General features: G+C 43.1%; 1 protein-coding gene across 5 annotated transcripts; it reads left to right on the top strand.

Moving 5' to 3' along the window:
• The first annotated feature begins 1,412 nt into the window (after nucleotides 1-1,412).
• Nucleotides 1,413-26,464, top strand: PLIN2 (perilipin 2). Of its 5 annotated transcripts, none has more exons than XM_053292029.1 (9): nucleotides 1,413-1,582; nucleotides 7,454-7,508; nucleotides 7,591-7,786; nucleotides 10,565-10,647; nucleotides 12,872-13,157; nucleotides 13,714-13,898; nucleotides 14,670-14,804; nucleotides 15,854-16,144; nucleotides 24,791-26,464. In XM_053292029.1, exons 2-9 carry the CDS (start codon nucleotides 7,479-7,481, stop codon nucleotides 24,923-24,925), a joined length of 1,341 nt encoding a protein of 446 aa, XP_053148004.1. In that variant the 5' UTR covers nucleotides 1,413-1,582; nucleotides 7,454-7,478; the 3' UTR covers nucleotides 24,926-26,464. The 5 variants fall into 5 exon arrangements, with proteins under 5 accessions (XP_053148004.1, XP_053148003.1, XP_053148007.1 ...); XM_053292028.1 differs by having other exon boundaries at nucleotides 1,416-1,642; XM_053292032.1 differs by lacking the exon at nucleotides 24,791-26,464 and adding an exon at nucleotides 22,955-23,026 and having other exon boundaries at nucleotides 1,417-1,642.
• Nucleotides 26,465-26,520: the final 56 nt, after the last annotated feature.

The following is a 26,520-nucleotide window of genomic DNA, read 5'->3' as shown; positions in this document are numbered from 1 at the left end:
CTTGCCAGAACCAAAGAGGATTAGGCTCAGTTCTCGCCGATATACTGAATGGAGTCAAACAACAAGGGTGCGTTGCTCAAAAAAAGCTTTTATTTCATGTCATGAAAGGCACGAGTATCATCAGAGAACATCTGGCTGATACTGCACGTGCGAGCCATGCAGTTGGCTCATTTTTATAGGTCTCAAACATACAAGCATATCAACAAAGCAATTAATACACGTTATTAGTTATTAAACTTACATATTTCAGAGGTGTCATCTAGAGCCTGAGAAGATGAGTTACTACCTGGCTTTTATGACAACTTTAATCCCTATGGCATCTCTTCGTACCAGCAAAACCCTCTTTCTGCTGACTGAGGAATTTAGCTAATGGCCTGTGTTTGACCACTCCTGGTACCTGTTATCTCTGGTGGGCCTCTCAACCCACATTCTTGAGAGGGGGCGTCCCGCTCTTGACTTTGGCCTCTGTTACCGAGAGGTTTCTCAACTCTGAATAACCTGCTGACTCTATACTCCATTAGGGATATGAACCAAACTTTCCTGAATTATACTTTGATACACACTTTTATATACTTATCTGTAGGCCTGGATTAAACAATTCATTATCAAATATGTTAAGTTGCGTGTTGAAATGTTTCTGCTAATCCATATTTACATAAATATACCTGTTCTATATTCTTACATGTTTTATATTCTTATATTCTTGTGAGTTCAGTTGCTGTTTGCGCCCTCAAAAACCCATGTGTTAAAAATACTGTGTTATGGTGTGTGTGTGGGGGGGGGGGGGCATGATGCTTATCTTCCCCAGCGGGGGGCGGGGAAGGGGGACGAGCACCAAAGGTCAGGTCCAGGCGCCAAAATTTACCTAGTGCACCTTTGACAAAGAAAACTATGCACAGACTGTACGTCTTGCATTTCACGGCCATGGTTTGCGCCCACATCGATGTTTTTGTCTAGACACGTTATTACCGATCTGCCTATTGACGAGAACACTTCATGCATCTGACGACCAGGCTGCAGTCCACGAAAGCGTATGCCACTATAAATCCGTCAATCTTTTACGTGACGCAAGGCCTTTCTTTCTTTCTTTTTTTTAACTGCAACAGACTAATTCGGCCACCGAGCTAGAATTCTCGTCTCTGAGAAAGCCTCGGTTATTAACGTAGCGAAGCTGGTGTTCGCGTATGCGTTAAAAGCGGTGCTGCTGCTTGCGAGCCACGGGTCGTTGCATAACTTCTGCTGTAATTAAACCCGCGCGTTCTTCTCTTCCTGCCTGCTCAGCTCTCCTTAATTAAGCTGTGCAGTCAGTGCAGCAAACCCTCCTTTCCCAGGACTTTCCACCGGAGGAGGCTGGCCCTGCCTCATCAGCTGACCCGCCCAACCCTCCGGGCGGCGAGAGGAGTCGCGGCTGCTCATCATGTGAGGAGGGTGAGGGTGGAGAGACAGCCCAGCAGCCTGCCTCAGCTGCCAGCCATCTCGCGAGAGGTGGCGGCCGGAGGGTGGCCTCGCCGCATAAATTGCCGAGGGAGGCAGGAGCGCAGTTGCAGTATTGCCAGAGGGGCTTGGGTAGCGGCTGGTGCAGGTGGGTGTGCTTGGGCGCTGGTAACTGTGTGGTGGGCTTAGAATCTCCGTCTTTTCCCGGGTGAGTAGTCTTGCTTTTGCGGTTTCGGGGGCAGTGATTTGCCGGCGTCTGGGTGCATATTTTAAGGCGGTAATCGTGGGTTGGTGGAGGGACCGAGCCGAAAGAGAAGCCCAGAAGACGAGGCTCTCTGCCAGTGCAGGCAGTTCCCGCTGGGAGATGCTTCCTTCTGCCTCTTTTGGGTCGGCTAGGCTGACTGGTGGAGCTGCTTCTGCTCTTGCCGTCTCTCGCATGTCGCCTGGGATGCCCTGCAAGGACAGAGTGGGTGTGGTGGGTGTGCCTTTTCTCTTCAGCCTGAAGTGCCTTCTTCCTCTTTGCTGAACTCTTAGTCCCAAAATGGGAATAAGAACCCCCAAACAAATGATGCTAGATGACCTCGTGAAAAAGAGCCGTTAGTTAGAGGATGCTGGGTGGGGTCGACGAGATGGCGTTCTCCATACACGTGTGTGACTTGTACAGTAGCAGGCTTTTTCTTCTTGGTCCGCTCTTTGTGGGGAGGCGAAAAGTCTCCCTTATATAACGTAAGCTAAAATACAAAAATGGAACCTGCTATCGAGAGAAACTCTCGGAATAAAGCAAAGTGATTCCTAGAAGAAAAACCCCGAAGCTGCCGGCTTCTCCTGCTGGTTGGAACGCTGTGTGTGACTCAAAATTCCGGGATGTGATGCTTTCTGTTCCCGTGCTGGACAGCAGCAGAGCTGAAGCAGAGGCGGGAGATCGTTATTTGGGTAGGTTGTTTTTACAGAAGCCTAAGTGGCTGGAGGATAATGAATGCAGGCACTGGTTCCGAACAGTTTTCTGTTGTAGCAGGTATCTTGCAGTGTAGCTGGGATAGGATGGGAAATATTTTTGTATATGAGCTGCTGTTGCATTTAATGTATTTGGAACAATCCCCCCTGGTACTATATCGGGCAGCAGCAGCGATATAGGAAGATGCTGAAAGGAATCATCTCATACTGCACGGGAGGAGGCAATGGTAAACCTCTCCTGTATTTGACCAAAGCAAACCACAGGGCTCTGTGGGTGCCAGGAGTTGACACCAACCTTAGGACACACTTTACTCTGAACCTACTACTTCTCCTCCTGGCTAAAAGCTGAAGTAATCCTTGGCTTCAAGTTCTTCCTGTTCATGTATTTTCACCCATGTGAGTGCAAGCAGCACCCAAATGTTTAAAATTCTCCATTCTTGAAGTGGCTGATATTGGTTAATATCGAGGTGGTAAATATTGCATGTAATCCCTTGTAGAAAATGTTTAGTTTTGGTATCCTTGATTTGTGTGTTAGAACATAGAAACATTTTCTGATAGCATGGGGAAAGACTGATCTGGGTAAATGAGCATTTTTAAATCTGCAAAGAGTGCCTGTTTTTTAGAAGTGTCCATTGTCTAAAATAACACTAGGCAGTGACATCACCAGGGCTTGAAAGATCCCAAGCAACAGGAAGCTATGGAAACTAGACTAGAATATCCCTGTAATGGAGGATAAATCACATATGTTCTTTAGTATTAAAACATATTATTGTGGCTATTATATGCCTGCCATTAATTTTTGTAATATAAAATTGTGTAATATAAAAAACTGTACAAGAAAAATTCATGGGAAAATAATATAATGCATAATTGTACATATGTATCATATGTATACATAGTCCATATCTTACATGAGTTTGATGGTAAGCGGCTGGTAAAGAGAAGACTTGCCTGCCCATAATGTCCATCACAAAGTCTGGTAATTTTGTCAACTGTCCATTGTTTGGTTCCTAGATCCAAAGAAAATTAAGACCTAAACAGGAAAATCTTGCTTGTCCATTCTGCTGACATAAATCAGTTGTGAAAATGTCCATTGCATAGCCTCTAATATGGTGCACTTCAGGAGCACCTTTTGCTGATAGAGCTGTATGGGAGTGCATCCTACCTGATACAGGTGTCCAGAGGAATATCATTTCTTGTGCCCCTCCCCACAAAGGTGGTTGTAATTTGTTTTCCTTGATCAAAGCCCGATGTTGGCAGGTATACATTATACATGTAGAACTTCAACCTGCATGTCTCTGTTTTCCCATTCAGCCGAAGGGAAAAATAGGGACATGCTGGCAAGTATGTTTAATGGCAGAATAAATGAGAATTGAAGCCAGAACACAGCCTGTTGTGAATTTGGGGTCTCATCTTTTCATTGGAGAAACTCAACTGTACCTCAACCTAGAGGAATATTCCACTCTGTAATGGAGTAATATATCTTATAACACAGATGGTAGTTTTGTTTGCAGAGGGCTGTATTACCACACCGAACTGTGTGGTGGTAGAGGGAATATTTGCAATATGCTGCTTAAATTGGTTCACAGTGAGCAAACAGTATTAGATAAAGAACACTGTACAATATTAAATCTCTTTTTTGTGGCTGGGATGTAGTGAAACTATAGTCAGCACTACTATATTTCTGCAGTAGCTCTGGTTGTGCAAAGTGCATGTATAGATAATTTGTAGCCTGTTAGCGGGGCTTACTTGGTTTTTAAGGCCCTCATTCCAAGAACCAGGGCATTAATGCCATTATTTACTTTTTATTTTTACACTGCCCCAAACTTCTCTCTGGGCAGTTTACAGCAACATTAATAAATTAAAACAGACATTAAAACCATAAAACAATTTAAAACAACAAGTCTAGTTAAAAAGCTTGGGTGAATAAATGTGTTTTGAGACCTTTAAATAGTTAGAGATGGGGAGGCTCTTATTTCAGAAGGGAGCACATTCCAGAGTATCACGGCGGCAACAGAGAAGGCCTGTCCCCATGAAGCCACTAGATGGACCTCTCTGGATGATCCTAATGGGCAATGGGACTCATAGTGAAGAAGACGTGTTCTTAAATACCCAGGGCCTAAGCTGTTTAGGGCTCTATAGGTTATAACAAGCACTTTGTATTTTGCCCAGAAACTTATTGGTAGCTAGTGTCGTTCTTTCAGTATAGGAGTAATATGGTCTCTTTGAGATGACCCTGAGACCAACCTGGCTGCTGCATTCTGTACCAACTACAGTTTCCAGACCATGTACAAAGGCAGCCCCCCCCCATATAGCGCATTGCAGTGGTCAAGTCTGGAGGTTACCAGCATATGTACCACTGTTCTGAGGTCACTTATCTCAAGAAATGGAGACAGCTGGCCTATCAGTCAAAGTTGATAGAAAGCACCTCTGATGACACCAGGGTGAGGTTTGGATCAAGAATCACTCTGACTGCATACCTGTTGCTTTTGGCGAAGTGTGACCCCATCCAGAACTGGCAGATGAAAATTGTCTCCTGAGTTCCAAGCCTGTACATTAAGTACCTCTGTCCTATTTGGATTTAGTCTGTTGGTTACCATCATTCAGTCCACCACTGCTTCCCATTTAGGGAGTTTATGCCTTCTAATGATATTGACTTGGAGAAAGAGATTTGGGTGTGTCATCAGCATACTGATAACTTAGCACCAAATCTCCTGATGGTATCTCTCCCAGCAGTTTCATGTAGATGTTAGACATTGGAGACAGTATGGAAGGCATTGGAGACAGTATACGGCATTCCTAGGGGACGCCATATAAAAGCAGTCCTTACCGCTCCCTTATGACGCTCCAGAAGGATACTGTGGTCAATAGTATTGAAAGCGACTGAGAGATCCAAGAGGACCAACAGAGTTGCACTCCCTCTGTCAATTTTCCATTGGAGATAGTCCATCAGGCCGACCAAGGCAGTCTCTACCCCATAGCTCGCCCAATAGCCAGTTTGAAATGGGTCCAGATAATTAGTTTCCTCCAAGACTGTCTGGAGCTGGGCTGCTACGGCTCTCTTATAATGTTTTCATTCAGGCAATGAGGCCCTGCATTTCGTCGTTGCACTGTTTGCTTTTTGCATGCATGCCTTTCTTATCCACAGGTACAGGAACTTCATCAAAATATTCCAAATTGTTTTTTATGTCCTGCTGCCATGATGGGTATTTCCCTTCTACAGTGGAGGATGAAATTGGGAAACTCGGGAAGCGTTTCTGCAGGACTGCATGAATATGTTCTGCTCACTCTTAGTTTCACTTTCTATTCCCCTCCTTTCCCCATCCCATGCATTTTATATCCATCCTGTGCATTATATCCTCCTTTTTGCTCAGTTACTCCACCCCCCCTCTAATCCTCAATTCATTCATTGATCTTCTTTGTTTTTGCACTTTGGGGAGGGGGGAGCAATGGCTTGAGTGAGTGTGCTGCTACATGTACACAACCTGCATAATAGGACTGTTATCTCTCACCCCCATATACTGCTGTTAACATGTTCATAGAAGATATCTATGATTAATATTCATGATATCTTTGACTAGGCTACTATGATTTTTTTTTAAACCATCAATATTTGTTAACCCTGCAGACACTTCTGCAGGGATCCTGGTAAGAGACAGCCACTCCATCTCCCCACCCATGTCTTCTCACCTGTTCCTCAGAGTCCCCTGGAGGGAAAACCAAGCTGGACCACCAGCCTCCCCCAACCAAGTCTCTGTGATGCATACCAGGTCAGCCCCTTCATCCATAATTAGATTATGGATGATTTCTGACTTATTCTGGACCGACCTGGCATTACAAGGAGCAAGGTGAAGCTCTGTGGGTAGTTGGCACTGTTCCCCAAGATCAAAAAGCTGGCAGGATGGCCGGAGGGGGAAACAGCTATTAGATTTCTGGTTACATTTCCCCTGTAACAGCCTGCTGACCTCACCACCACCCTCAGAATAGCTGCCCCACAGTCAATGGACATGCCCACTGTCTAGACACATTGTAAACTAACTTCACCCAAGTGTCAACAACAGAAGCCTTCTCAACAGGTTCAGCTGCTTACGCAATCATTAAATAACAATAGTGGGTCTGGACGCAGAGCATCTGTGCCTCTAGTTGGGCCCAGCCATCCCCCCCATGCTGCCACCGTCTCACCCTGGGGGGCCAGGGCCAGGCCTCTGCCTCGCTGTCCTTGTCAGGGTGGCGGGGCTTTGCCCGCCGCCTGTCCTCCTCCTCCCACCCGTTGTCCTCTCGCCCTCCTCCTCAGGGTGGCGCTGCCTCCTCCTTCTGCCTTTCTGTCCTCCTCCTCAGGGCAGTGGGGCTTTACCCGCCGCCCGTCCTCTCACCCTCCTCCTCCATGTGGTGGGGCTTTGCGCACCGTCCCAACTGCCTCCTGGTGTGCGCGCTTCTCTCCTGCCCTTGCACGTCCCCCCCCCCCCGGGCTCGCCATTGGTTGCGGTTGCACAGGGGTGAAGCTTGCCACATCCCCATGCATCCCCTCTTCAGGAATAGATTATATAGATTCTCTGCCCCAGCCATCAGTCCAACACCAAAGGCCAGCTCCCTGCAGGCCTTCTGAGCCACCGATCATGCCTCTGGTGCATCCTCCTTCCTTTCAAATCTCAGAAGCCCAGAGTGTCTCCTCTCATGAGAGGCTCCAAGGAAGTCTTTTGTCTGGTAACATCATGCAGATGGTTGTAGTACAGCAGTCAGCTTAAACGTTCATGAACTTTAGTTTCCAAACTTAATGTTTTTGCATTTTAGCATGGTAAACACAACTTCATGCACAAGAAAAGTCAAGTGCTCTTAGAAAATTGATCTGAGTAATGAACTTTGTCAAAACTCTTGAGTCTACATATATTATCGGTCTGGAAAGATCAGATTTTAAGTGTGGTTTTAATATGCAATTCTGTGAAAATGAAGGTGAAGTTCAGTTTTCCCCCTGTAAGGTTTCTGGTTTTCCCCTATAAGGTTGCTGCATTTTTGTTGGAAGGCTTAAATTTTACTTTGACTCTTAACTTGGTGCTCTGTCTTTCAGATACTAAAACATTCAAGACCAAATCATGGATGCATTGTCGACTGATGCACAGCAGGTATGTCTGAATAAGCAGAAGAGTGTGTGTTGATTGCCCAAGGGGGATGTGGGTTAACTGTCCTTGTTTTCTGTATACACAGAATGTGGTTTCCAGGGTTGCCAACCTTCCCCTGGTGAGTTCCACCTATGATATGGTCTCCTCTGCTTATGTCAGCACAAAAGATAACCACCCTTATCTGAAGTCTGTATGTGAGATAGCAGAGAAAGGAGTGAAGACCATCACTGCAGTGGCCATGACCAGTGCTTTGCCTATCATCCAGAAGCTGGAGCCACAAAGTAAGGCTGAACTCTTCTCTTTGCACTTCTGTCTCCTCGGGTTTCTTTACAAGCATTTACTTCTTACCCTGTTAAATTATCCCTACTAAACCATAAAGTAGGTCAGCATCCACTTCCAGTGTGTGAACAGCCAAAGAAACATCTAAGTCTTTTCACATTTTCAGGCTGCTGATGTACTACAAGTTACTGGCACATGTATGGGCATCCCAACAAGTAGAAATATGGGCTAATAACTATTGAGCTACAAACTCACTTTATGACTGCCTTAGGCAAGGTTTGTGCACTCGGTTCCCACACCTTCATTATAAGTGACATGGTAGAACAAATTCTCTCCACCCGTACAATGTGACACATGAGCCTGTACTGACAAGGTCTTGCATTCGCTAACTAGTTTGTGATAATCAAGCACCTGTAGTCACTATAGATTTCACTGTGACAGCTACTTGTGCTAAAGAATTATATATTGTCTTTCTACCACAGTACATCAGAACAACTCTGCTGGATCAGGCCCATGGCCCATCTAGTTCAGCATCCTGTTTCACACTGTGGCCCACCAGATGCCGTCGGAAGCCTACAGGCAGGAGTTGAGGGAATGCCATCTCTCCTGCTGTTACTCCTCTGCAACTGGTATTCAGAGGCATCCTGCCTCTGAGGCTGGAGGTGGCCTATAGCCCTCCGACTAGTAGCCGATGATAGACCTCTCATCCATGAAGTTATCCAAACCCCTCTTAAAGCCATCCAGGTTGTTGGCTGTCACCACATCTTGTGGCAGAGCATTCCACAAGTTGATTACGTATTGTGTGAAATGCATTATTCAGGGGACCTAACAAAGAAAGCAAAGAAGATGAAGTTGTATGTTCAAAACATCTAAAAAGCAAAGTGGAACTATTTCCCCAAAGGCCTGCCTTAATAAAATGGGCCTTGTTTGACAGTGGAATAATAACCGCAGACCTTCTGGAGGGAATTCGAAAGTTTGGGTGCTACTACTGAAAACGTCCTGCCACTTGGTGGTACAAGGCCTCTGACAAATGCAATATGAGGCAGGTTAATATGGGTGAAACTGGTGCTTCAAATACCCTGGTCCTAGGCTGGTTGACTGGCTTGATAAATGTGGGTACTTGTCGGTACCCTCTAAAACTTTTAACAGTTTTGAAACTTGTTCTGAGTTTTTGTCAGAAGTTCCTAGAGGTGTAAGTAAGCCTAGAAAGGTCTCAGAACAGTGGTCCTGCTATACTTTTTACTTCCCTGCCTGATTACTGCTCTTTGTCATGCCTTAAAACAGTGGTGCAGACAGGCTTGGACTGGCCCACATGACAACAGGGCATATTCCTGGTGCGCCCCAGCCGTGCTGCGCCCCAACTCCCACCCTTAATTACCTGTTCTGCGCAAAACTCGGCACCCTCCCCACATACATTCCACCGCCCTCTCAGTGCCCTGGGTGCATATTCTTGTAACCTCCAGGCTTGACTACTGTAATGCAATCTATGAGGGGCTGCCTTGGTACATAGTTAGGAAGCTACAATTGGTACAGAATGCGGCAGCCAGATTGGTCTCTGGGACAAGCTGAAGGGACCATATAACACAGATTTTAAAAACTGCATTGGCTACCGTTGCGTTTCCGAGTGAAATACAAAGTGCTGGTTATTGCCTATAAAACCCTCAATGGCTTGGGTCCAGGATACTGAGGAGAGTGCCTTCTTTGTCATGAACCCTGTCACCTATTAAGATCATCTGGAGAGGTCTAGTTATAATTCCTGCTAGCTCGTTTGGTGACCTGGGACTGGGATGCCCTGGGGCTTTGGAATATTCCCCCTGTCAAAACAAGAGCATCTTCATCTCTGATTGCTTTTAGGAAGACCCTCAGGACACACCTGTTTTCTCGGGCTTTTAACTGAAATTAATTTTAAACTGTCTTTATCCCCATGAAATTAACTTCTTCTTCTGTGAAATTGTTCTTACTCTGTCTTATATTTGTTTAAATTGTGTACACTGCTTAGAGTTACACATACCAGGTGGTATATGAATATGATCAATAGATAAAATAAATGCCATCCCCTTTCTTCAAGCTGCTCTTTGAGAACATATCCATGTAGTCCAGTCCCTAATAGGGAAAATCAAGGACATTGGGGCTAAGTGCTGCTGCACTTCAAGTTCTTTCTCCATGAACAGAATATTTTTTCCTAAACATTCAGAGTAATGGATATGTAGTCACAGTGAAGAGCTCTAATGCTCTTTATCATCAAACAAAAAGGTTCTGGAGGTTGTTTCTGCATTAAATAAGCCTATGGGCTACTGTGATTAAACATCAGATTTTAGAATGAATTGGGTGTAAAGTCAAGCAAGTTTTGCCTCAAAGATTAAATTTCTAATGACTTATGCCTAACAAACTTTGATTTGAAAGATGCTTAATGAGCAAAAAGCCTCTTGCTCAAGTTTGTTCTGTCCTAACCCTTCACCCACTTTCAAGCTGTCTTGTGCTTCCCTTTCACCTACTTTCTGAATGCCTTACAGTTGGAAACATGACAGTAGATATTTTGTACACTCTTGACTTGTGTGTCAGCTTGTGGAAAACCTATTCTTATAAACTGGCGGAAGGCCAGGAAATGTGTGATCTCTTTTTAAAGGGCTCTTGTTTTAACTTGCCAGTAAGATGGATAGATTTTTGTTAATATACTGTAGCAGATTAATTCTTATTTTCTGTCAGTAAAAAAAGCTGAACCAGCTTCTGATACTTCCTCAACATTACAAAGGTTCTCAATGGTTCTTGAATATTTCCAGTTGCAGTTGCCAACAACTATGCTTGTATAGGACTGGACAAAGTAGAAGAGAGACTGCCTATACTGTATCAACCAAGTGATAAGGTAAGTTATTCAGAAGTACTTTTATCCAGCTCTGAGTGAGTTGAACCACACATGAATTGGGAAAGTATGCCAAGTAGCTAGATTGGAAAAAGCACTAGGACAGCAGTCCGGTGCACATTTGACTGGCAGAGAGCCCCACATAGTGGAACTTGCTTCTCAGTAAACATGCACAGGATTGTGCCGTAAATCTCTTTAGTGCAGGAGAGGAATGCAGTAGGCCTGCAGGACAGAGGAGTTGAAAAACATGTCCAGTGCTTACATCTTAACTCTTCCTCTTCTGCTTATACACATGTTCAGTTCAAAACTCACATGTACAGTGCATGTTGCTCCTTCCTGGGAGGGGAAAGGTTCATAGAAATGGTTATGAATGTTTGTTCATGAATAGGGGAAATGTCTGTATCTCCTTTGGACCTGTTGAAATTTAGTGCTATATTACTATTATTTATATACAGCTTTTCAACAAAAAGTGGTTGATATTAAAAAAAAAAAGGAACAAGAGCCCTTTAGGATAATGAACTAGGGATGTGCACAAACCTGTTTGGAGGAGGCCCTTTTATGGGCCTTTGAACAGGTTTGAACACTGGAAGGTCTGGACGTTTGGTGGGGGTGGGAGGTAAGACTTTAAGGGCGGGGGAGGGTGCACTTACCCTCCCCCCCCGCTTTCCCCCCCAACTGGTGCTGGAGTTCTGAATAATCCTGCCGCTCCTTCTTCTTTAGCTGGAAGTACTGGGCGTGCGTGTGCACACCAAGCTTGCGCATGCTGTGATAGTGCACAAGCCCGTCTGGTGTGTGTGCGCGCCCGGCATGCGCACTCATGCCCAGTACTTCCGGCTGAAGATGATGAGGCGGCAGGGAGGTATACTGCCGCCCCGAGGGATTTTACATAACTCCAGCGCTGGTGGGAGGAGGGGTAAGTGCACCCTCCCTTACCCTTAAAGTCCTACCCCCCCACCCCTTTGAGCCACCCCCGCCAGGTTTCGTGCATATCCCTATAAGGAACTACCTAAAAAGAAATGCAAGATAGACACAGGTGACGGCCAATGGAGGGATGGTATGTGCTGGGGGATAAACTTGCCAACAGGTCAGTTGGTCTTGCCCTGCTTACTATAAAGAGTATAGCCTTTCCAAGGTGCCTCTTTGCCCAGTTAGCAAGGGTACTTAAGCACTATTGTAAGAACTGGGAATCTCCATCAGGGTTTGGAGACTGTAGATAAAGCCTTTTGCTTGAGTCTGTGTTCTAACGGGTGCACAACACAAATACCCCAGTGGGCTAGAACCAACCATGACTTGGTGTGTGGGGCCGAGGTAAATGTCCAGCACATTAATAATAATAATAATAATAATTCAATTTCTATACCGCCCTTCCAAAAATGGCTCAGGGCAGTTTACAAAGAGAAATAACAAATAAGATGGCTCCCTGTCCCCAAAGGGCTCACATTCTAAAAAGAAACATAAGACACACACCAGCAACAGTCACTGGAAGTACTGTGCTGGGGGTGGATAGGGCCAGTTACTCTCCCCCTGCTAAATAAAGAGAATCATCACGGTAAAAGGTGCCTCTTTGCCCAGTTAGCAGGGGGGATGATTTAATGATTACATTAAAATTAATTATTAACTATAAATGAAAGCAATTATTAATTACTCATTAACATATGAATGGAAGCAAATATTAATTAACTACAGCATGAGGAGAGAAGAGGAGACTGCTCGCAACCTCTCTTCCTCCCTGCCCCCATGTACTTTCAAAGCTTAATTTTTAAAGGGTGGCTGACTCCCACCAGGACCATGGGCAAGGCAGCATTTCCCACCTTGCCTCCGGCACCCCAAAACTTTGGGGCCAGCAAAAGAGTCCCCATGGGCCAGATTTGGCACCTGGGCCTTGTGTTGTGCAGGCCTGGTAAGTGGGCCACTTAAGATATTTTGCCAGAGTTTATACTAAAAGGATGCTGTTGAAACAGATGTGTCCTGAAATCTTGGTGTGAATTGTCACATTCTCTTGTAATTAGGATACAGTTACATTGTGTCTTCCTGAGAGACATACTGGAGGGGTATATCTGTTAAAGAAACTGCTGCAGATAGTAGTCATGTTGGTTACTGGATAAATTTCCACAGACAAAACAATTTTGCAGATCCAGTCTGCAAGTATCCAGTTCATGACAAACTTTCTGTGTCACTTACATGTGTCTTCAGCTAGGAATGAAGCATCTACCACTTTTCCTTCCAGGTAGTTGCTAATGCAATGGATGCAGTTGCTGGAGCAAAGGATGCTGTAACAACTACTGTTACTGGTGCCAAGGATACTGTTGCACATACCATTAATGGAGTTGTGGGCAAGACTAAAGGAGCTGTTCAGGACAGTGTGGAGTTGACCAAGTTGGTTGTCAGTGGCAGCATTAACACTGTTCTGGGAAGTCGGATGGTGCGTCTTGTCACTAGTGGAGTGGATACTGCACTTAGCAGATCAGAAACTCTTGTAGACCAATACCTCCCCCTTACAGAAGAAGAGCTAGGTAAGTTTTAAAAAAAAAGTGCTTTGAAGGCTGAGTTTGCTAGACTATTTGTATGCATTTAAAACTGGCCATGTCTTTACACAACATAAATTGGAAAACTGTTTGATGGTGATAAATAAAAGAGGTTCAGTGACTTCGTAATGGAAAAGTACTATAGTGCAATAAGAAAAACATACTTTAAAGATGGGATGATGCTATTTGGTAATCAGTTGTCATCTGAGGCTGACACTGCTGTAAGTTTCCCATATGGGTTGGTCCAATGCTCAGTGCATCAACAAACTTGCAGTACCATTCCAAGAAAGGCTTTTTCCTAAGAGGTCTTTCTTGGCCCACTTACCTTAGATGCTGGGAATGGAACCTGAAATCTTTTGTATAGAAAGCATGCACTCTACTGCTGAGGCAGCCTCTTTCAAAACTGCCTGGGAGGAGACAGTCTTGTGCCTCCGGATTATAGGGAATAGGTTTGAAGTAACAAACAAGATAGTAAGCATTTGTTCCCTTTGTACTGCAAACTAGTCTTAACTAGTTGCTGACTACTGAAACTCTTTCACTGCAGAAAAAGAAGCTACAAAAGTAGAAGGATTTGAAGTGGGAGTTCAGAAGCCAAGTTACTACGTTAGACTAGGATCTTTGTCTTCAAAAGTCCGATCACGTGCCTACCAGCAGGCCTTAATAAAAGTTAGAGATGCTAAACTCAGAAGCCAAGAGACAATTTCTCAGCTAAATTACACTGTTAATCTGGTAAGTGTTTCTTGGTAAAAAGGGTCTGAGGTATGGAACAGATTAGAGGAGTGGTGGTCTTTATCTTGCTGGAGGTTGGAGGCTGGGAAGCTGTTTGGGATCCTCTAGCTCTGGATTTTCTGCATCAAGAATGGGGTTAGCCTAGATGGTTTGCAAGACCTTTCCAGCCTATGAAATCTGCACTTTTCAGAAGAGTCTGGGATGGTGCCAAAACACAATGTGTTTTTGAGCTATGTACTTTTCAGCAAGGTAAAAGGGTTAAGAAATAACACTGCTCCAAAAAGCCATGAAGATAATCTTCATTGTCTTTTGTAAAGTGTTTCATTTTTCCCCTGCTGAAGAATGCACAGCTCAAAACTCATTGAAATTTTGTAATATTACATGAGTCAATTACTTTTTAAAGTTTTTTTTTATTAAGGCAAAACAAATCAGCAATACAATCTTTTACATAATACAGAGTTTACAAATTACAATTCCATTTTGACATGAAAGAAATCAACACTAATTTCCATTTTTGACTGCAAGGACCCTTAATATCTCTCTTTCCAATCACTTCTAGTTTTTTCCCCCCTTGGAACGAGATATATCATTCACTACTAAAATTCTTGCTGCTTCTTTCTGAAGGTTAGTGTAGGATGATTAGCACTCCCCATGGGAGCTTTAAAAAGAAAAGCTAGAGCTGGGCATATACATCTAAGCTTGACACTGGAGAACAGTTGACTTGGTTGTAAAAGTGCTCCAGCAAACGAAGGATATGTGTGTGTATTCTAGATTGAATATGCAAGAAGGAATATGAACAGTGCCAATCAGAAACTCCAAGATGCCCAACAGAAGTTGTATAATTCTTGGGTAGAATGGAAGAAAAACACAGGCCAAAATGAGGAGGATGAGTCATGTAGTGCTGAGGTAGGTGTTTGCAGGAAACCTGCACACAAGTTTCAGTTTGTTTTTCATTTTGCACTGGTGTCCCCTTTCCAGTATTGATTTGTATAATGGAAACACACAGCAGGAGCACTAACAGTTGGAACACTCTTGTAGGAAAACTCCTGTAGCTTGTGGGCTGAACCAGAATGTGTGCACTAAATTGCAGGCATGCATATGTTGATTACGTTTTAGCATTCAGCCATTACATGCTTTCTTGGTACATTCATAAAACCACTTTGATCAGAAGAATAATGGATGCCACTTGCCTGCTACTACCAGCAGCAGCTTCCTTGCTGTTGCTGAGAAAATGGAATATTTTTTCTTGAAGGGTTGGGTCTGGCCCACAGGCTTCAGAGGTTTGCAGCCTTAAGATAGTTCCCTATCATTTTCTCTTCTGGTTGCTACAGGACTTATGCCTGCTGAAAGTTCTCCATCAAGGTTAAGAGCATTAACCTCTTGACCCACATAATTACAGCAGTGACAAGGCTGCTGTCCAGGACTGAGCCATAGGCTTAAACTCACTACAACTTGGCACTAACTGCCTTGGTCAATCACAGGTTAAATAAACTGTATAGAAAAGGCAGAAGATGTGAACTGGAAAGGCAGTATTTGCTCCCAGTAGAGCTTTCTTCCCCTCCTAGAAAGGTTAGATCTAGTTAGTAAATGGGATGCTTGAAATACCTTGATAGAGCTGTATGGATGGGAAGACAGGAAAGAGAAGAGCTTAATTTCTGATAGTTGGATTAGGTTGGTAGTTCTGATTAAAACAAAAAAATGCCTTGTGTAGGTCCCTTTTTTCACTTGGGGAGCCACTGGTCAGTATGGGCTTGAGAGGACTGTAGGGCACCCTGGCTTGGTTGCATAGAATAGGTATATCCCACACTGAAGTTCAAGTTGGGTTGTGAAAGTGACCATATATTGCCATCTTTCTTGGCTAATGAAGGTCCTGTTCCTTATCTGCTTATGGGTGATTAAAGCTTCCAACAAAATGAACATCTTTCTGAGATCTATTGTTCTTGGTTTACTTCTAGCACATTGAATCACGCACACTCACAATTGCACGGAATCTGACTCAGCAGCTTCAAACCACCTGCCTCACCCTGGTGTCAAATATTCAAGGCTTGCCACAAAACATCCAGGATCAGGTGCACCATGTTGGGGCAATGGCAGGAGACGTCTACAGAAGCTTCCGCTCAGCATCTTCCTTCAGAGAAGTGTCCGACAACCTGATTGTAACCAGTAAAGGGCAGCTGAAGAAAATGAAGGAGTCCTTGGATGATGTGATGGATTATCTTGTAAACAACACACCACTCAACTGGCTGGTAGGTCCCTTTTACCCACAATTGGCTGGCTCTCAAAATGCTGAGCGCAAAGGTGAAGGGGAGAAAAAGACCAGCCAAGAGGACAAACAGCCTGAACACAACACAGAATAAATTGCAGCATGGCAAATGTCTACTCTGTAGCCTGACTAACAAGGTGGCTCAACTCCTGTAGCTGCAATGTAACCTGTTGGGGGAACGAGATGGCAGGAGAGATGATTCCTGTACTATATGCTGATTTCTCCTGTATTTCCACTGTGGCTTTCTCTGTCAAAGAGAACTGTAGCTAAAGGAAACTGGCCCGAGTTGAATTTGGTTAAAAATAATGAAAACGTGAAGTGCCTTAAAGCTTCTAAACCTCAGCAGATTACATTGGAGAAAAAACCTTGTATAGCTGCCTAGTTACAACGCTCCAGCTTGTCTGTGAAAGTGGCCTGTGAGAGGAACTTGCCAAGTACTATTCAGATAATTTATCAAAAGACTGAATTCCTGGCATCATGACAATATTTTTATCCAGCTTATTTTGAAAACTGCATACTGTGCCCTTGTGCATATTTTGTTGCTTAAATCTGCCTTAAACCAAATTATTCTAGCACAAACATAATGCCTTGATGAATTTGCCACTCTTAAAAATTGGGCTTATGACAAATATCTGCCACCTTACCCATATGCTGTGACAGCTGACAGTCTTACAAATTTAAGACGTTTTGTACTTAACACTTTCAAAATGATTACTGAGTATTGTGCACTAAACACAAGATTCATGCTGTTTGTACACAGGTGTGTTAGTCTTTCTGTAGTGCCTTGCCTTGTAATTTCACATGTATGCTTTAGTAATAAATGCTTCAGCAGCCAGAGTCTGTCTCACTTGAAAATCATTTTTGATACTAAACAAATTTTGTGACTCAATTACAGTTGAGCTGGGTCTTGGTTCTTAAAACTGGTTTGAGAGAGACTGCTGGTCTACTAATCAGCATCCAACATTACATATAAATAGATGGGCTAGATGTTGCTGCTGCATTTGTTTCCTACCTGTGGCTCCTCATCCAGCTCTCGAAATAATTGCTGCTGCTTAAGCTTTATCACTCCAGCTTCTGCTTGTCGCCTGCCTCTGAAACCTCTTGGTTCAGGATTTCTCAATGAGTGGGTTGTGACTTGCCAGTTTGTTGCCTACATCCAACGTACAAAAGCTCATGGTGTTGTGTGTCTGTCAGTATAGGTATTCTGCAGACTCAGTGGACCATCAGGTTTTTACAAATGGTTTGAGTCTTCAAATGGCTTTAATTCCATATCTTGTTGGTGATACTTCTGGGGTTATGCATATGGTTCCTGCTCTGCAGATATATCCTTGCATTTGATGCTTAATTCAGAAAGATGCTGTACCTTTTTGACACGAGAAGCTCTGCCCATTTCACTAATGATTTAAAGCACCCAATCTTCAACATGTTAGTAGTTTTGCCCACAGAGTGTAGCCATCTGCTGAACAAGATGCTACGAAGCTTGATCTCAAAGGAATTCATACCTACAGGGACTGAATATTCGCAAGCATTACTGGAATAGAATTAAGCAGCTGTAGAGCCATTCATAGGTTGCATGCATACATCTAAATCTCCACTCACTGCTTGTCCTTTCCTTAGTGCTCCAGTGGCTCCCCCCACAACCCAGACCACTTGGAAATGGTTGGGGATTTTGGAGGACCACTTCTTGGTTCTTTTTTGCTTGGATCCCTCGACAGCATCCGCTGCCAAACATACTCGCCATGCACAAGCAGTGGCTCAGCTGCCAAGGACCCCTCCATACTCACAGGCATGCAGTGTGCCTCTTTCACCAAGGTGTGCTGGGATGTTTCAGTTGGCCAGCAGCCAAAAGGACACACTCCACACCTCTTTCCTGCTTTGGAGCAGAGATACACAGTGCACTGTGACTGAGTGGCAGCCAACCAGTCATGCTCCCCACCTCTCTTGCTGTGGGGGGAAAGCAAGGCCAAGAAACACAACATGCTTTGGCCCAGCAGCTGCCCAAGGCCATTCTCTTCCCTTCTCCAAAGTAGGAAAGGAAGCTGTAGAGCCTACCTGTTCAGCTGCTGCTCTGCCAAGGCATGTTGGGGTGTTCGGGCTGAGCAGCAGCTAAAAGGACATGCTCCATGCGTCTCTTTCCTACTCTCTTCCAAAGGGACACTGGGAAGATATGGCATGTCACCTTGTTTCCCTCTCTGCATCCAGCTTCATCACACGGATTCTAATTAGCAGCATGTGCTTTCTCACACTTGAGACATCAGTTTTGCAGCCAGGGCAGTCGACAGTTGCTCTTCCTAGTGTAGCATGGCAGAGAAGCCACACTGCTGCCCTGTGTGGGGAAGAGTGAGGAAACAAGCAACACTTCCTACTTCAATGCTGGCCAACCTTATTAGCCACAGTTTGAGAACCTCTACGCTAGCGCATAAGAATGCTCCCCTGAAAAGCCACTTAAACACAAACTATGCCAGACCCTTTAAAAGCTGCTCTGCTAATCTCCAATATGCCTCCTTGCCTGGTACTGTTCAACTTTAGTGTACAGGACAAAATATAAACATCTTGGCAGTAAATTTTTAAAAAACCAGTATCCACTTGTGTAGCCGACCAATATTTTGGTGAGTTAATAGATTTTCTACAGGTGGACTCGGTTTGGCTATATGTGGCTTAAAGAGTGGGAGCAGGTTGCAGGATCACATGCACACACCCTTAGCCTGCTTCTTCCCTTCAGTTTCAATGCTCCTCTTTACGTTAGTGTTACGTGAATGCTGGCAACCTGCATTTAAGAGTGTGCTCCTAAACGTTTCTTGCGATTCTTGAAGGTGGGGGTAGAAATCTAGTTCTTGGCATACCTAGTTTCCGTGCAAGTCACAGTACATCAACACTGGGTGAAGGAGCAGGGCAGATGGAATTCATGGGCAAAGTGAAGAATAAGGATAAAAAGGTATCCTCACTTTATACTTGCTTTGCATGCCTAAATAGGACCTAATGGACTTCCTTGAATGCAGTGTAACTGACAGGATGGCAATGGGGAGGAGAGCTGGTCTTGTGGTAGCAAGCATAACTTGTCCCCATAGCTAAGCAGGGTCTGCCCCGGTTGCATCTGAATGGGAGACTTGATGTGTGAGCACTGCAAGATATTCCCCTCAGGGGATGAAACCGCTCTGGGAAGAGCAGAAGGTTTCAAGTTCCCTCCCTGGCTTCTCCAAGATAGGGCTGAGAGAGATTCCTGCCTGCAACCTTGGAGAAGCTGCTGCCAGTCTGTGAAGACAATACTGAGCTAGATGGGCCAGTGGTCTGACTCAGTATATGGCAGCTTCCTATGGTCCTATGATTTTCTACATTTTTCTAAAAGCTTTAACCCTGGTCGATTTCTGCTGTAGAAAGGTGTGGTAGAATGGACTGTACCACCTCAGAGCTAGTATACCACAGGGAATGAACTGAGCTGGAATATGCAATTTTGACTTGGGAGCCAGAGAGCTATTCTTACATGGGGAACATTCAAAATTGGTGCCTTTACTTGTAGTCTGAAATGCTTAGAGGATATCCTCTCTGCTTTCCATGTAGACCAGGTCTTGGTGGAAGAAGAGCAAGACGAGACACAATGTTCTACATCAAGAAATCCAGCAAATATGGGTGTGCTGGCACCTTTAAAGTCTCAAAGTTGAGACTTGAGTTGAGCCAAACACATACTCCTCATCAGTAATCTACTTATATTAGCTTTTAAAATGCATCATGTTCGAAGACAAGCAATTGGTTTTACTTGGAGTTTTAAGACACGTATTAGCTTGGCTATATGTGATACGGGAGTTACTTATAAAAATTAAATTCAGATTAAAATGGTTCAATTTGTCATATTGAACAGAACTACTTATGCCTATATTTATTTTTGTAAAGAACTGTAATTGCTTAATTAGAACTAATCCAGACCCTGATGACAGAGGTGAAGTAAAACTACTTAGCTGCTTTTTGTAAATGTCTGGACTTCATTTTGGCAGCTTTCATTATTCTCATCCCCTTTAGTAAGGCCTAGTGGAATGAACTGCATAGATGTAAAACATACTTGGAAGATGGTCCAAAACTCATTGATCCTTTGGAAATAATGCAACTCTTTAAATAAAACTTGTAGTCTTGGCAGTTGCATGCCAAAGCAGTGATGAGATACTGTAAATGATGTAGCATTTGGGTGCTGTATATAATACAGCAGTGAATGTTTTGCCCAGAAGACTTGAATCTCCAGATTCATTTTGATATGATTGAGGAGAAGAACATGAGTAATCACTGGAGTTCTAAAACACACACCAAACGATGCTTTGGCAGTAGCATCAATAGGGTAATATAGCAATATTTCTTGGGTATATTGAATCAAGAACTAAGCTTTCAGAGAAGGGGAATACCCCTAGAGTCTATTCACACACAGTGCTTTCCTTTAACGGTAGCCAAAGAATGAATTTATTAAATAATTTCCCCACTCCATGTAGTGTGGTTTGGAAGCCGATATAGCAGAAGTTTGGTAGCATTTGCTTAATGCCAATCTTTCTCTTTTCTTTGCACTCTTTTTTCATGTAAGTTTTTAAAAAGCTTACAGGATGGGCCTGAGAGGTGTTTAAAGGTAAACATATTTGCATAGTGCCAGTCACCAGTGAGCATCTGCAGCTTTTGAAAGCTTTAGTATTAGCTTGGATGTTAAGGGATGACCAACTTGAAGAGAATATTACCAACTAATTCCAATGGACATGTGCCTTGTGTATAGATCTAAGCTACGATGCTACCTATTGAGTTGCTGGTGCACACGTAACATGAAAATAGAACTTGAAGGTAATTGCATTAATCACTACATGCAATAAAAGTGATTAAATATTTTTCATGTAATACATATCAGCAATATAAACTTAAATAGTTTTGTTGGGAACTGTCTCAAGAAGTTGGCCTCATCTGATTTTCTAGCAAATATAATTTGTACTTAGGAACAAATACACTTATGCACACACAATCACTCACTCAGGAGTGCTTTGCTTAAAATTTCAACATTGGTCTGATGGAACTAGTATCTTGAGACTAATTGACTTAGGACATCAAAGATGAATTGTGAATCCTGCCTGATGTAGCAATCTGCTTGCTTCACACTTTTCCTTTTTCTGCACTACTATGAATCTTGTGAAAGCATTTTGGCTTAGATTTTATTATTTTATATTTGTATTTTAAACAAAGAAAAGAACCAAAAATTAAACAGACACTCATTCCTTCTGTTTTTCACTTTTGGTCATAATGAAAAACTATTTCAGGTTCAGTTTACTTCAGTAAATGGCTACAGAGTTGCATCTGGCTGCAAGCACCCCTCTTTTTTAGTCCTTTGTGGCTTGGTAGTTGAAAGGATGCAACATTGTACTATATACATGCATATATACATGCCACAGACAGCTAACAGGATGAAGCATGCCGAGCTCTATGCAATCATCACCCTCACCCCAGTCAGCTTCAGTTAATGGCATTGCAGGAACAGAAAAATTCTTGTTTCTTGATCATTGAGTAATCTTAATACATGACTGTAGTTGAAATATTTTTTGTCGACATAACATGGCAGCAGAACAAGTAGGATTGTTCTTTTATAGTCACAATCTTAAAACAACATGAGCCTAAATTTACCCATGTTTGTTCTGGCCACCTCCACTGATTTCAGTGGTGTTTACTCCCAAGTGAGGACAGGATTGTAGCCTTTGTCACAAGCAAACCAGCGTGGTGTAGTGGTTAGAATGCTGGACTAGGACTGGGGAGACCTGAGTTCAAATACCCATTCAGCCATGAAACTAGCCGGGTGACTCTGGGCCAGTCACTTCTCTCTCAGCCTAACCTACTTCACAGGGTTGTTGTGAAAGAGAAACTCAAGTATGTAGTACACTGCTCTGGGCTCCTTGGAGGAAGAGCGGGATATAAAATGTGTGGTGTTTTTTTAAAATAAATAACTCTGTTTGCCATGACCATTGCAATGGTTTGTATAGCACACCTGAGTTTAAAAGAATGAAATCTTGCCCTGCAACTGATGACTTCAAGATAATGGAAGGCATCTTGCACAAAGCAACCCTGGTGATTCAGGCCTGCGAGCACAACTGCCAAACTTGAAACAGCACTTCTACAGTGCTGCTTCCAGTTTCCAGTGGAAGTAGTGCTGGTGTGCAAGTGCCCACACACTGTTTTAAGTAGTTACACAACTGCACCCTTGTGTAACTTGTGTAGCAGCTGGGACTGGCTTTCGTGTGCACAGCAGCCCTGTTTTGGAAAAGCCAGCATTGTCGTGTGCAGTATGTCAGCCACCTTAGTTTTGCTATTAATGGTGTTTTTTTAAAACAAAATGAACAGTAAAGATAATTCTGCTGCAGAGTTGGCTGACCACGCAGAAGAGCTTGTGTCAGTATCAAATACATAGAATTCGTTTAGGACTGTTTCTGGTCGACATAATAAATTTAGAGTCAGGTCCCCAGATTTGTTAAGGAGATGATGGAAACCTACACAGTGTCTCTAACTGTTGCATATCGGAACTCACTCTTTCTTATAGGAACACTAAGATCTGTATAAGAGGCCATCTATACAGGCTGATGCTCTGCCTTAAAGGAAACTCTTCTGTTCCTCATTTGCCTTCTACACAGAAATATTGCCCAGTATTTCTTCTATCTTAGTTGCCTCCTATAATTGCAACTGAGGTTGTTGTGAAAGAGAAACTCAAGGATGTAGTACACCGCTCTGAGCTCCTTGGAGGAAGGATGTAGTAATAATAATAATAATAATAATAAATATTTTTCCCTAGGCTGGAAGCAAGGTCCAAAATGAAGAATTAAAGTTGACACATACCAGCTTTGCTTAAGGAAAGTCAAGTTTTATCAAAACCTGCATAGGCATGCAGAACACTGAAAAATATACCACCAGAATTGGGGAAAATCCAGATTTCTTATATCCTGTACTTAAAGACAGGAGTTTTAGAGCAAAAGGAGCATTTAGGTGAGGGGAGCTGATTTCCTGCTTGCAGCTTAGCTCCCCACAGCTTTGTTCCCAGCTGAGTTCACTTCTGACATCAGAGCTAGACTGAAGAAGGGGAAAAAATGGAAGGCAAACTGAGCTAAGTTTTGAATGGGGGCAAGTTTAGTAACTCCTACCCTTTTGCTCTAAAAGTTGCTCCCCACCCCATGTTATAAGAGACGGGGGCAGATCTAAGTTTAAGCAAACAGGTCTCCTGCCACATTTAGTATTTCTTACTCTAAAACACAAAGCACAGAAAGACAAAACTCTTAAATATATAGGAGTTTAGGCCCTGCTGAAGGAGAACCAGCATGGCTTCTGCAAGGGCAAGCCTTGCCTCACTAACCTTTTGGCATTCTCTGAGAGTGTGATCAGAAAAATGTGGATAAAGGTGATCCAGTTGACATTGTATACTTGGACTTCCAAAAAGCTTTTAACTAAGTTCCCCACCAAAGGCTCTTGAGTAAACTTAGCATTCATGGGTTAAGGGGACAGGTTCATGTGTGGATTGGAAACTGGTTGAAGGACAGGACACAGAGTAGGAATAAACAGACAATTTTCAAAATGAAGGGAAGTAAGGAGTGCGGTTCCCCAGGGATCTGTACTGGGACCAGTGTTCTTTAACTTGTTCATAAATGATCTAGAAGTTGGGGTAAGCAGTAAAGTGGCCAAATTTGCAGAAGACACTAAACAATTTAGGGTAGTGAAAGCCAAAACAGATTGTGAGGAACTCCAAAAGGATCTCTCCAAACAGGGTGAGTGGGTGGCATAATGGTAAATGTGGTTCAGTGTAAGCAATGTACTCAAAATGTGGCCACGCCACAGATTTGGTCACCCTATCTTTAAAAGGACATTGTAGAACTGGAAAAGGTGCAGAAGTGAGCAACCAAGATGATCAGGAGCCTGGAGCACATTCTTTATGAGGCAAGGCTACAACACCTGGGGCTTTTTTAGTTTGGAAAAGAGGCAACTACGGATAGACATGATAGAGGGGTATAAAATTATGCATGGAGTAGAGAGACTGGACATAGAAATTTTTCTCCCTCTCTCACAAGGGAGAAACTGAAGGCCAGGAAATTCAGGATCAACAAAAGGGAGTAGTTTTTCACACCACGCATAATTAATTTATGGAATTCTCTACCACGGGATGTGGCAATGGCCACCAGCTTGGATGGCTTTCAAAAGGGCTTAGACAAATTCATGGAGGACAGGTCTATCAATGACTACTAGTTTGATAGCTATAGGCCACCTCCAGTCTCAAAGGCAAGATGCCTTTAAATACCAGTTGCAGGGGGGCAACAGCAAGAGAGAGGGCATGTTCTCACCTCTTGTCTGTGGGATTCTGAGAGGCATCTGGAGAACCACTGTGTGAAACTGGATGCTGACCTAGATAGGCCTTGGGCCTGATCTAGCAGGGCTGCTCTTATGTTCTTAAAGACAGGCATTTATAAGAATAAAAAGTTTCTTTGTTGAAATGTAATATGCTATATTTGCATTAATGACATATTAAAATTAAAACTGAAGTTCCAATTGTCCTCTCAGTTGGGGTCCTAGGTGCTCAGTGCTCTGAACAGTGTTTCAGATTTTGCCTTCAGATTCAGATTTATTTGAGTTTCTTCCTCTACAGGTTCCAGATTTCACTATCACAGACTTGTCTTCAGAATCTGATGAGATTCCAGACATCTTGGCTTTGGATGAGGAAGGCCTGCAAGACTATTCACGCTCAAATGGCCCAATCACTACAGGACAAAGAGCTGAATAAACATCAAGCACAAAAACTGTTCCTTTGATTCAGTATATGTTATGATTTTTGGGGTGGGTTTTTTTTTTTTTTGCTAACGTCTCCTTTTCGGAATGGAATTACTTAGTTCTTGGGAGTACAGGGCTGTTTTTATAATTTTTGTTTAATTTAGATCAATTAACATTCTGACAACTGCTTTTTGGGGGTATTATTGTTACTGTATTTTGGATCACACATTAGCTTAACATTTTAGCATGGGTGGCGAGCCCCTTTGTCCTACAGGCCAGATCAATTTACTTATCTGGTCAGATATCAATTTAAGATTGCATCACAATTTGGTCAGCATGCAACAGCTGCTGCAACAATACCCCACCACTTTACATGAAAGCCTGTCTAAACACAATTTGCCGAATTAAGTTTCCTTCTTCAGTTTCTCTGCAAAACACACTGTACTTACAGCTTTGCTTGCCAGGAAGAAAACAAGCTAGGATCTTATGATCCTCATCTCTTTCTGTTTCACTCTGATGTGTCTTGGCAACTGTCTGACTTTGTATACTAAGCTTGAAAGAAAAATGAAAGACTCTGTGTTTCTCTTCTTTATGACTTTCTCATCTGCTATACTGTTGCTCCAGCCAAGACAAGGCCAAATTCTCACAAAAGAAAAACCTGTGACTGCAGTATACCACTTTCAACTGCAGGCTGGAGCTTTCATGATTTAATGCAACTCCAGGCAAATAATTCCCTGTACAGCAAAAATTAGCATGTGAGTGAGAAGGCTAGACTGGAACTATTTCCCCCAACATCTATCTACTTTTCTACATGAAGGGAAACATTTATGCATACGGATATTCAGTCATGTGAGTCCCATCTGCAGTCAGGGGTGGGACAGTCCAGGCACAGGTTTTGCCACCACAATAAGAGGCCTAAAGGAGTCTGGAGTTGGAAGAGCTAGTGATTCATTTACTGAGGTAGTTGCAGCAGGTTTGAAAAATGTGGACTTACAGGTTTAATAAATATACATGGCAAAATTGAAGACTGAAAACCAGAAAGAATGAGACCCCAAAGAGCAAATGTAACTGTAGTGACAGAAAAGTGAAAAATGGAAAAAAGGAAAATGTGAATGAGAGGGAGAAAGCTATCCACTGAAGCAATGCTCTTGCTCAATCCACATTTGCTTAAGTGAGGTTTGTATAGTTGTTATAATTTGCCAGCAAACTGATCTACATTTCTTAATGCAAACTAGAAGTGTCAAGTGGAGCTCTAAGTGGGTATTGCAGAGTCAGCCTTATTTGACAAGAAGTTAACTTTTTCTTTTTGTTGAAATGCCCTTGACAACATTGGCAGTTTTGCTTTTATTTATGTGGGGTCATGAGGGTATCCTATGGTGCTAATTTTATAAACGAGGCCCACAGATCTGGATTAAAGAAGTAATTTGCCTCTCTCTGTAGCATGAGGTGGACATCCCCACTATAAAGTAATGTAATACCAGATTTAATATGAACATCTTAAGAACTAGTCACTGAAATGCCTTGAAAATAAAGTTTGAACCATATAACTTGATGGGTGCTGCTGTTTTGTTTCTTCTTTTTACTGCTACTTGAAATTTATCTACTCCC

Source organism: Hemicordylus capensis, chromosome 2, assembly GCF_027244095.1.
Source record: "Hemicordylus capensis ecotype Gifberg chromosome 2, rHemCap1.1.pri, whole genome shotgun sequence".
Taxonomy (NCBI): domain Eukaryota; kingdom Metazoa; phylum Chordata; class Lepidosauria; order Squamata; family Cordylidae; genus Hemicordylus; species Hemicordylus capensis.
The sequence above is the reverse complement of the archived record's forward strand: the minus strand, read 5'-3'. Positions and strand labels throughout refer to the sequence as shown.